A 12,679-nucleotide genomic window follows, 5' to 3' on the forward strand; every position below is an offset into this window, starting at 1 on the left:
TAAAGAGTCAGCAAGGGAAGGAAGAAAGGGAAGAATCTTTTTTTTTTTTTTCCCTTCCCTTTTTAGGGCAGCACCTTCAGCATGTAAAAGTTCCGTGGTTAAGGGTGGAATCAGAGCTGCAGTTGCCAGCCTACACAACAGCCACAGCAACTCGGGATCTGAGCCGCATCTGTGACCTCCACCACAGCTCACAGCAACGCCAGATCCACAACCCACTGAGCGAGGCCAGGGATCAAACCCGCATCCACATGGATACTAGTTGGGTTTGTAACCCACTGAACCACAAGGGGAACTCCAAAAGGGGGGGTATTGAAAAGGACACTGGAACAGCTTCTACAATTTGATATCAGCAGGACCTATCGCATGTCACCTTACTTCTCAATCTTAGCTTCTTAACTTGTGACAAGGCAAAAACCAATCATCCTGCCAGATTGATTAAGCTCTCTAGCTAGGGCCTTAGAAAAACTAAAATAAGTTGACAGAGAGGCAGAGCTGGAACATAATGTTCACATGGTCAGCATGAGTATAAACTGGTCTGATCTTTCTGAAAGGATAATAGGGTGCTATGTATCCAAAATGCCCATACTGTTCATGTAATTCTACTATAAGCAGTTAGCACTAGTAAAAAAAATAAAATGAATAAAATCTTTCATACACAAAATTTCCATCTTAGGATCATTTAAAAAATGTTTAAAACGACCAAAATATATAGTAATTTGCTAAATATGTACTCAGCATGACCATTTAAACATATGCTAAATATATACAAAATAGTTTCTGAGTGCTCTCATTATAACGACAACTGAAAGACAGTGGGATGCAAAATTGTATATAGAGTATGGATCTCAATTTAGTTTTTAAAAGTGCTTGGGAGATATTTAGGAAGAAACCTGGATGTTTTTGAGAGCTCCTATTATGCTTACTTTTGTCTCTTTTCTAGTTGTGCCTCTAATTTGTCAAATACGCAGGATATATTGCTTTTTAATCAGTGAAGAACATGAACTGTTAAGGAGGCATTTGCTTTGCCTCTTCCCCACCCTCACAGCTGTAGCTCCTTGCGAACAAGTCCATGCACTGCACAAGTCGTCAGTGAGCACCTGCCCTAGCCCAGCTCAGTGAGCACCTGCCCTGGCCCAGCTCAGTGAGCACCTGCCCTGGCCCAGCTCAGTGAGCACCTGCCCTGGCCCAGCTCTGTGCTGAGCCTGTGGTAGCTACGTCTGGAATATACGTCTAGATCCCATCCATTAGGAACCTAAAGTGGAGAGAGAGAATAAGTGAACAGTAAGTTGCTGAGCTCCTTGATATTGACGCCAAAGGCAACAGACATTGAGAAGAGAGTGACTGGAGATTCCTAGACAAGTCCTGGAAGACTTTTTAAAAGCCGCACCTAAGCTGTATCTTTCTTTTTCATTGAAGTATAGGTGATTTACAGTATTGTATTAGTTTCAGGTGTAGAACATAGTGATCCGGTTCTTTCTTTCTGATTATATTCCATTCTGTTATAATAAGATACTGAACATAATTCCCTGTGCTATACACTAACTCCTTGTTGCTTATCTATTTTAGGCATAGTAGTTTGTGTCTGCTAAGCCCATATGCCTATGCTGCATCTTTAATGCTGGCCAGATGCTGAGTCCTTGATATTCTGTTAGACACCTGTGACCATAATCTGTAGAGAATGGTGATACAATGTCACTGAAAGAAAATTTAAGTTCCTCTGACAAAATATCCTTGTGAAGAGTTCCTGTGTTCTGATGTACAAACACCATAAACATACAGATGGTTGATAGAGGAGGGTCCTGTTTGGCTCACAACAATGGTGAACATATCGATACTTTGTCATACCAGCAAAGAAACGTTTTGAAGCAGCAGGCATGATGAAAGACCATAGACTTTGAAGTCAAACACACTTGAATTCAAAGCCACTGGGTTGAAAGCCACTATTTCTGTGACCATGATAAGTTACCTATATCTTCTATTTCTCCCTTGGTACAACTTTATGAAAGACTAAAGGATTGTTGCAATGCTTCCTGTAAAAAACACATTAATTGACATACGTAAGCATACAGCTTGGCACATAAAAGCTCAAAAATATTGGTTCCTTCTAGAATACCCTCTCTGCATCCTTTTCTGCTGATACTAAACACTAGTTGGATTAGTCTTAACTCACAGTAAAGGTCCGTTTTATCATTTATGTTTTAGAGGTGAAGAAACTGAGGCTCAGAGGGAGAGGAAGTGTGTTTATATACAGGTTGATCTCTTGCCTCTGGCTTCAAATCTGGGGGTCGACAAGCTATAGCCTATGGGTCAAATTTGACCAGCCACTTGTCTTTGTAGATACAGTCACAATAGCAGAGTTGAACAGTTACCTCAGAGATGGCATGGTGTGCAAAACCTAAAATATTTACTATCTGGCCTTGCCACAGATTATCAAAATATTTTTCTAGATGACTTAATTTTTTAGTAAAACAAAGTTGTCCAGAAAGTACTGATGGTTCTATAAAGGTTCTAGTTCAATTTTAACTTATTTGCTCAAAATATTTTTCTTCTCAGTGATGAAGATAAACAAAAAACTTGGAAGCCCAAGTTTTTGATAGCAAAGGAAAAAAAAGAGAAAAAAGGTACTGAAGAATCAAAAAGGTAAGCACATAGATTCACTTACAGTTGATCTTTTGCAATTTATACCTCTTACTAAAGTAAACTGAGTGACCTTGGATGGGTTGTTAAATTTGATATTCAGGTTCCTCATCTGCAAAATGAGAATATTAACACCTGTATTACAATACAATGGAGAGGATTCAAAGAGAAAAAGGATATGAAAATGTAAAGTGTCACACACACACTTATCTTCATTATCCCTGCTTTTGGTGGAAAGGGAGCAAGCAAAGAATTCTAGCCAGGCTTTATCAAATGATGAAAAACTTCCATTCTTCTTTTAGGCTGTGAGAACTTTTCCTTTATAAGACAGAACTTAAATAATACACTAATTAGAACTTAAATGCTACTCCGAGAAGCTAGGTATTATATAGTTAAGATCTGCCAAGAATACAATTCTAGTTATCACTATATTAGTGTCAGAAATAGAATGTTTTATTGACTCAAGATCTAACCTTTATTCATGTGATTCGAATTCCCAGTTGGCTGCTGGGGGGCGGGAGGGAGGCGGGGGAGGATGGTTTTACTGTCTCTGATGGTCACCTAGTGCTTTGTGCTCCAGTCTTCCCCCATTTGCTGGGACCTGGGGTGCAAGCCTGAGATACTTTGCTTAATGAATGTCTTTGGGGAAGTCCGTGTCTGAACAGTCAGTGAGCTAAGAACACTGTGTGGTCTGTCTGCTCTGGGAAATGTGTCTAGAAGACTCCTACTGGGGCACTGCAAAGGAAAGCAGATGCCTGTCTATACCAAATTTAAACTCAGAGCATGGCACAGGATGGCCTTTCCCCTAAGTTTGTTTTCATTAAGTTTAGACTGGATGTAAGTTATTTTCCCCAAGTTGGAAACATGTATACCTAGTCTAGACAAACATATTTTTACCTTAAACTTCACACTTTTACATACTTGGTGTAGCACAGCAAAACAGAATCCCCAGAGATGCAATATCAGTGAAATTATTTGCCTTACCCCACCAAAAAAAAAAAAAGCTGTTTAGTATTTTAATGACTACATGTCTTTTTTAAGAAACAATTTCATTTCTTTCAACAGACTGATATTATGATTTATATTTTCCTCAACTGAGTAAATTTGACAAATATGGTAAATTTGAAAAATGCAATATTGTGTCTATCATTATTCTGGCAGATTGATGTTATTATTTTCTTTGTTCTTTTTAAAGTTGTTTCTACCATAACCCACCAATAAATAAGAAGTACTTTCAATATTAATTCAACTCTTTTATCATCCCTTTATTAATAAAAAATGATCAGTTTTCAGTGAAGTGTGGGGAAAGGGCACCCCAGGTATAAAGGCATGGAGATGACAAACCCCCTTCCAAGATGTTCCAGCTAGACTTTGCGTATGGAAAAGGGCAGCTGGAAAGGTAAAGTGGACCAAATCATAAAATGCTCCGTGGACCATGCTAAGGAATGTGACTTTATCTCATAGGCAGTAGAGATAGATTGAAAGGTTTTAGGGCATCTTGCTTTGTTTTCTTAATTCTATCCTTCTCTAAAACCATTTAGCAAACAGGATCGTTCTTTGAGGCACACTGATTTGTGATTCCCCAGTTAGGTTTGAAAGTTTGGGAAGCCACAAAATGTAAACCACTTACTCTGTTTTCTATTAAATAATCTGAGGGTGATTGGGAAGATTTATACATTTACTTAAGCTTCTTTTTTAACAAGTTAATTATATTTCTAAGCCTGATTCAGAGAAGTTTCTTGTTTATCTTGTTTATTAACCAATGTGCTTTTATCTTGTGATTAAAAAAACTTCTCAATTGCAGGGAGAGCAACTGTATTACTTACCTTGTTCTGTTGTTTTTACAGCCTGCTCTAGTGGAAATATGTATGTATATACATATACACAAATATGTAATTTATGTAAAATTAGATATGCAGTATACCTGAATTTATTCTGAAATAGAATGAATTTACAGCTTTGGAAGCTCAGAGTTTTTATTATACTATACTTAACCCTGCCTGCATATTTTTTGCCAGCTTATCTCCTAAGAATTTCTTCAAAATCAAGAAGCAAAACTTAGAAAAGAACAGAGTGGAAAAAGAAGAAAAACTTTTTAGAAAAAGATTTGAGGTATGTTCTCCTCTGAAGGTAAAAACTAACAATAGGAGCAATTTCTTTTATAAAGATCCCATACGTGAGCAGCATCTCTGCCTTTCTGGGAGAAATGATCATTTTAACACATGCTCGTTTTCTCCTGATATGTTTCTGTATTATCATGCCTTTGTACATGCTATTTCCTTTGCCCGGAAAAACCGCTAAGTTGGTCTTCAAGGTTCTGTTCAAATGTCACCCACTCTTTCCTACCTCCTCCAGGCAAAGTTATTTCCTCAGCACATTTTATAATCTCCATTACACAGTATCCACTCTAACAGTGATCAGTTGTATTACTGTGTGTTCTGAACTAAATCTCGAGTCCATTTTGAAAGAGAGATTTTTGTTTTCTTGAAATTTGCCCCCCAACTCCCAACATAAAAATGGACACATTGAATGATTAAACAACTTCTATTATTAGAGTCCATTGAGCACTGTTCCATGGTTCCAAGGTTCAAATGATTCTCCCTTTTGATTTCATCAATTGTCACCATGGGTATTAACTTAAGAAACCTACACTGACCACTTTCCGTGTACCGGATTTTGGAATGAGAGAAAGTGTGTGTCCTACTCACACACTTTGTCCTTTACTTTGCCTAAAATTTTTCAAAAGTTCCCCACTGGCAAATGGTTAAAGATTAGGTTTCTTAACATAGGATGTAAAGCTCTTCATGTCATGACTTTTGCTTATCTTTCTGGTTTTATTTCACGCCATTTTCATCTTGTACTGTGTGCCTTGGCAACAAATTGTTCATAGTTCTGTTTCTTGAATAAGCATCTGCCTCTGTCCTGTCATTTCCTTCCTCTAGGTGTTTACTTTGTCTGTTCCAACTGTCTGGTGTGCCCTTGGCTACTTTTCTCCATCTGACTAGCTCATGTTCATTTACAAAGACCCAGTCAAGGTACCTCCTCTATAGGAAGACTTAACCCACACTTCCTCCACATACCTATATACCTGAGCAAACCTCTAGCTTATCACAAAACATTAATATTGTTGCAGCTTCGCATTCAGCAATTAAACTATGAGCTCCTGGCAAACAAGGGTTACATTATCTATTTTTCTATCTGTGCACAGAGCAGGGTATCAAACACTTTGTAAACATCCAAAAATGTTTTTGGAGTGAACTAAAATAGGAATATACACAAATCCCTCAGAGTCATTATTAAATTCTGCATGGAACAAAGCTGATTAGGGTTACTATAACTAAAAAGTGTGATATGAAATTAGTTACTAAAAATGTGACATTATTTTGATTAGTTGAAAAACAAGTGTGTGATAATTTTTGAAAAGACCTTCAGTTCCATCTAATGCCTTTCCTCTCAACTGTATTTGTGACTGGCTCATACCGGACAGAAATTTCTGTTCTCGTATGCATGGGATTCCATTCTTCTTAATCACCTGTGGTGAGTTTCCTTGATGTATCACTAGAAAAACTATAATTTCAAATTTTATTGGGCTCAAATCACAAAATATTGGGTGCCTCATGTGTGCAAGGTGTTGAGGGTATAAGGCTGAAAAAAACTTTTTCCATTTTCATTTTATAAGGCAATAGGTTGATGAAATGCTATAAAAGGGGTATATATAAAGTGCCGTTAAAGCAGTAAATTATACATAGCCGTCATGAAAGTCTTCATGAAAGGTGCTTAAGAGGAAAAAAAAAAGTATTTCAGGCAGTGAAAACACCAGGAGTGATGACATGGAAATAGGAAAGGTATGCAGTGTATTCAGGATTATGATACACTCTGACATAGCTTCAATAAAGGGGACAGAAGTGAGGGAATGGCGAATGGTGGTACTCAGAGGACCTGGAGGTCAAACTAAGAAATGTGGATCTTATCGTGAACATAGAGTTTGCAGAACTTTATAAAAAAGGCGACTAGCTAATCAGATCTGCATTTTAAGACAGCTCTGTGTAGTCACAGTGAACAATGGCTTGGAAAGGGTAAGATTGGTTAGGAAGCTATTACTTTGTTAGGCACAAGGAAACTCTATATTGGAGGTTAGGTCCCATTGGTATAAAGTAATATTATTTATTATGTCAAATTCAGGACACTTTTGAAAGTGGAAGGAGGAATACTTAATCCTAACAAGGATTTATAGAGGCATTAACTATAAATAGAGACCATCCTGAGCAAAGCAAGATCTTTGGTCACCCTCATTTACTGAAGGGGACATCCGTAAATATAAGCTGCATATGCTCCAACTATTTTTTTCCCAGTTAATGGATTTCAATACATTAGAAGGTGGTGTACCTGTAGACATATAGGTTGGCTACTTTATCACAGGAAAAAAAGCTCCCCTGAGGTCAGAAGTAGAATTCCTCAGTTTTTTCACAAATGCCTTTAAGCACAAATGGAGAGTGGGAATTGCCCTCATGCAGCCTTCCTACTCCTTCAAGATATGTGTGCTCTGGTCATATGCACATAAGAATACATGAGCCCACTGGAGAGGAAGGGTGGGAGGAGTGCCATCTAGCAATGCTATGTATTAAGAACACTAGAAACTCTATGACATAAAGAGGTTTTTCTCTTTCCCTCTTCTCTTTTAACTTGTCCTCTCTGGGTTTGGTGGTGACTTTCTTACTGGAACAATTAATATACAAAGTACAGTACTTATTTTATACCAATGTTTTATATAGCCTTCTCACCTACCAGAATTCATTCTAGTACAGTAATATAATGGGTGTGAAAACACTTTGAAAATATGATTGTATGAAACAAATGTAAAATTGTGATAATAAATGTCCTATTATTTCCTTAAACAACTTCCCTATTACTGAATATCCTATTATTTTCTTTCATTCTTTTTCTTGTGTAGCCACACCAGTGGCAGCACACAGAAGTTCCCGGGCTAGCGGTTGAACTGGAGCTACAGCTGTGGGCCTATGTCACAGCCACAGTAATGCCAGATCGGAGCCACATCTGTGACCTATGCCACAGCTTGTGGCACGCCAGATCCTTAACACACCACACGAGGACAGGGATCAAACCCTCATCCTCAGGGAGACACTATGTCAGGTTCTTAACTTGCTGAGCCACAACAGGAACTCTAGGAAGTTCCTGAGGACTTAAAAGTCTGAGTGAGGAGTTATTTTCTATTCATTTAGACAATAGTCAACTAATATCTTGAATTTATTTTGAGGTTACTATGTATGTTCTCCATTAATTTTGTCATAATGAAAAAGAATAAAAACCATGCAAGCATATTCTGATTAGCAAATTTCTCCTTTCAGTACGACAAAGAGATTACTGTCATCAACACAGCAGTGGCATGTTCCAATAATTCAAGAAATGGGATATTCGACTTGCCAATAACCCCTGGAGAAGAACTGGAAGTCATAGACATCACTGAAGAAAACCTAGTGATATGTCGCAATTCTAAAGGCAAATGTAAGTCACTGCGTTATCACTCACAAGGTTGTTTTTTCAGTCTTTTTATGGCTGCACCTGCAGCATACGGAAGTTCCTAGGCTAGAGGTCCTACACCACAGCCACAGCAACACTGGATCCGAGCCATGTCTGCAACATACACTGTAGCTTGCAGCAATGCTGGATCCTTAACTTATTACTGAGCAAGGCCAGGGATTGAACTGGCATCCTCATGGATACTAGTCAGGTTCTTAACCCACTGAACCACAAATCCCAGGGTTTTAATCACTGTTTTTTTTTTTTTAAATCTCAGTGCATTATAACTTTCAGATGGATAATGCTGATTTTTGTTTCTATAGATGGATATGTGTTAATTGAACATCTAGATTTCAAGTAAGTGGTTCGTACTTCAAGTAAGTGACTACTTCAAATCTTAAATTCCAAATACATAATACATTACTGTGTATGTGAGTCTTAAGGAAAGACTATTGAATATATCTAAATTCAGGGAAAGTTTTAATATGCAATGCCCTATTCTATAAGGATTACTTGGAAGAGACTTTATCATTGTGCCCCTGAATGTTATCAAACTTGTCTACAGAGCATATTTATAAACATTTTAAATGAGCATAAAAATATTCAACAGGATAAGAAATTCCCCTGAAATCTCCTACTCACTAGTCCATGGACTTGTATCTCAAAATGTTTGTCCATTTTTCTTTTTTCTCAGGCACCAAAGTTGGTCACCTTAGGAAGACCAAGATCAGATGGTCTGGGCTGCACAATTGAGAACTGCTCCTAAGGTCTCAGTCCTGGCCTCGTATCAGTTTACATGTCAGTGTGAGATGATGGAAATGTTCGTGACGAGCCGAGAACAGAAAAACGAATCTTCCATATTTAGATCTTGGTTTTACTCCTAAACGGTTATCTTTCACTGTCTATTTCAGTATCTAGTTCACTGCTGGCTCAAGAGAACGTGAAACAGTGTGTGTGGGCATTTGAGCACTTGTTTAATGAGCCATGTCCAAAGTTAGAAATCTCGCCTTTATGGCACCTCGTCAGCTGTGCAGATGGTTAGTTTGCTTCTAATATTAGTACACAAATGTTTATAATTTTTAGATGATGTCATGCATTTAAATTTGGTATAATTTAATTCTGAAAAGTAAAGAAAGTGTAAGTCTTTTAAATACTCCAATTTAAGGTATGATCCTAAAATCAATGTATAAATGTCCTTACGCTTTATCACAAAACTAGACTCAGACAAATGCTGCTCAAAATTGGTTTCTTTAGGAATAGTATGCTGAAAAGCAGGTTTATTCCTAAATTCACCCAATATTTTAAAAAGTGCCTATATAATTATTTTGTTTAATCCCTGAATATTCAAATAAAATAACTCATGTGTTTTTACTTATAGAAAGTAAAGGAAAATAAATTGAGCTGTAAATAACATTCTATTTTTCAAATGATGTACACTGCCAGTTAGGCAGGATGAGTCTGCCCCTCAAGCATATGATCCATGGCCTCATCGTTTACACTGTGAGGCTATTTTTTAAGTTTCTAGGATCTTTTATCTTCTTTTTTGTTGTTGTTCCACATAGCACTTTCCAATAAAAGTCAAGCTTGTTCTAAAAGACCAAGATCAAAAGTATTCATAGAGTTTAGACAGGGAAATAAGATAATTACAAATAAGTAAAGGTGACACCAAAGCTTGGTCTTTAAACACAATATATTTCCTAGATGCAGAGATGGACAATCCATGGTCTGCCTGGTGACTAGGAAGAAATTCAATGTAAAAGGAGTAAGTGTATCTGGTGGGAGATGGCAAGGGCTGGAATGGGGTAAGTCTGGGCTAGAATGTGACAGAGTTCACTGGCCTCTTTCCTAAAGAGGAAGTAACAACCACTCAAAGGTCTTAAGCAGGACGACAAGGCCAGACATCGAGAGAGAAAAGGAACAAAAAAATCATAGCAATGGGTGACAGATTCGAATAATGAGAGATGAAGTTATTTTTGCAGTATCCAAGGTGAAAGAGCACTAGAGCTTAGGACAGCAGCGACAGAAATATATAGTACAGCTGAGATTGCTAGATAATTAGTGTAAAATAATCAGAAGACATTTTTTTCATCTCTAAATTTCACAAGAGCTAAGAAGATTGACAATCTTTTCAGGTTGATGGAGTGTAGAGCTGTCCTATATAAAAGTGATATAAAAATAAATTATTACACATTTTGAAAGGTAGTAATGAACCCACTTCTGAGATTCTATTGCAGATATACAAAAGCAGTCTTCATTATAATATTTTAGTAGAAGTGATTAAACTGAACCTACAAACATCCCTAACGTTAAAATATTAGAACTCTATTATGGTACATTAATAACATTACTTATACTTATGCAGCTATTTTTTAAATGTAATAGATCTAAATACATAGAAGGGTATCTACGAGACGTCTTCAAGGAAACATGCAAAAGAATATAAGCATTCTCTTCTGTAAAGAGAAAAGCTTGTGTGTTTCTAAATTACAAGAGTATCATTCTGAGCATGAAAACGTACATGGATGCCCTGCACCAACTGAAGGACAGTGAGTATCGGTGACCACTGGAACTTCATGGTGATGTTTCGGTGTACCTGTACATTTTTATCTTACAAAAGTCAGAGAATCAAGCCTTAATTTTAAAAGGCATAGTCACCTCTTTAAGTACAGATTAATGCTTTTATATATTTTATTACATATGCATGGATGTATTAAAAGTGTACATAAAAGCTAAAACTGATTTTTCAAAAAGAGAATATATTTCAACACATGTTTCTGTTTGAAAAAGCCCAAGATTTGAAAGAGATAGTTCTACTGGCAATAGAGGTTACTCTCACAACGACTTTCAAAACTATTGTTGTACCTCAAAAGCAGCAATGACAATATGTAAATGCAAGGCATAGCTTTGTTCCAATAAAACTTTACAAAAAAATATATATATATAGTACAGAAGCCCCATTAGAGAGACAGAGGAGAAAGAGAAATAGAATTAAGTGATGCTGACATTTCCTTTTTTTAGGGAGATGAGATTAAGGCTGGTACCAAAGACTGGGAATGTATTTATGCTTCACACATCCCCCCCCCCCGAATTAAATGTACTACTCAGTGAGAGGCAGGGCAGTAGCTAACTGCAGCCCTCTCCCCCACTCTGGGGCAAGACCTGTTACAGTGGGCATTGGAGAAAACCAGGATGAGCATGCCCACAGGCAAGCTAGTAAGCAAGAGGGAGTACAGGGCTATGTTGAGCAGAGACAGTTCATGCAATAATCCTGTACAAAAGAGGATTAAATGCCATGTATCACTTTTGCCATCTCACCAAATCAGCGAAACATGAAGTATTTCAAATCCTGCAGTGGCAGCAGGACTAAATTTTACCTGACATAGATGTGTCCATGCGCACTCCATCTCATCACATGGCATCTAATTCTAATCCCACGACTCAAGTCTGAGTCTCGATTTCCTCATCAGTAAAACAGGGCTAATAACACTCACCTTATCTGCTTCACAGGGTTGTTGTCAGGCTGTAATAACATAAATAAAAGTGTCCAAAAATTCATAACACAAAAGACTGGGTAAGTGTTGTTATTTTAGTACCTGGACTTTTCTGATATTGGAAGATGTTGAAAACTTAATAGGTTTTTGAGATGCAAATATATTAAGACTTGAAAGAATGGCTAGGAATATTAACATGGATATATTTAACAGGGTTTTGACACTAAAACTTTATGTTTTAAAGTATAAACCATTTGGTCTAATATAAACTAGTATAGTATTTATTGATATGGATTGCATTTTTAGAAAAAACATTCCATCCACATCATTGTAATTGTTTCTATTTAGCTACCAGCCACTCTTCCTCCATTCTGTAAATCACAGCATTAAAAATAAACTTCACACACTCTTGAGCTGCAAGGTTCTTTAATGTGAACATTGTAACTAAGATTTCAGTGATGTCCAAAGCAGGTGTCATCTGTTTCCTAGAAACTCTAATCTAGCATAATGTTTCACTGCAAAGACTGAGTTTCTATGTAACTTAATTTTTGCATAAAAAAGTGTCATGAAAGATGACAACATTCTGTCAGATGAAAGACAGCACACCAAGGTACTTAACCCTGACAGAGGCTAACAATGCCCCACTCATTCATTTATAGGTGGGGCCACCAGCAATGTGTGAACATGCACCAGCAAAGCCATCCATCCCTTCCTCCTTTTGAGTACCTGTGCCACACTTGGTCTTCCAAGTTCAACATAGCATTCTCTTGACCAGGGCCTCTCCTGCACACGTTCAGACCTTTTAAAATATAGATTCTGGGGGGAAAGAATAGGAAGAGAAAAAAATCAATATATAATGAAAAATTCCTAAGAAGGGGTTGTTTCTGGGTAATAGGGTTAGGTTGATTTTTTTCAGCCTCTTCAGACTTTCTGCTTTTTTCAGATTTCCTACAATAAGCATCTGTTATTACGCAAGCAATTTAGGAAGTAAAGGAAAAATGTCTTTCATTAAT

The 12,679-nt window shown here is 37.2% G+C and overlaps 1 protein-coding gene across 3 annotated transcripts in view; it reads left to right on the forward strand.

Moving 5' to 3' along the window:
* The window catches only part of FYB2 (FYN binding protein 2), a 112,439-nt gene extending 102,956 nt beyond the window's left edge, over positions 1–9,483 (forward strand). For 2 of the 3 annotated variants that reach the window (XM_047788905.1, XM_047788906.1), the window contains exons 16-18: positions 2,554–2,640; positions 4,656–4,749; positions 8,004–8,241. In XM_047788905.1, coding sequence (XP_047644861.1) covers positions 2,554–2,640; positions 4,656–4,749; positions 8,004–8,240 — 418 coding nt within the window. In that variant the 3' untranslated portion in view covers position 8,241. Of the gene's footprint in view, positions 1–2,553; positions 2,641–4,655; positions 4,750–8,003; positions 8,242–8,498; positions 8,533–8,869 lie in introns of those variants that run through there. The other variant, XM_047788907.1, reaches the window with a different exon arrangement.
* Positions 9,484–12,679: the final 3,196 nt, after the last annotated feature.

This window comes from Phacochoerus africanus, chromosome 8 (genome assembly GCF_016906955.1).
Source record: "Phacochoerus africanus isolate WHEZ1 chromosome 8, ROS_Pafr_v1, whole genome shotgun sequence".
NCBI lineage: Eukaryota > Metazoa > Chordata > Mammalia > Artiodactyla > Suidae > Phacochoerus > Phacochoerus africanus.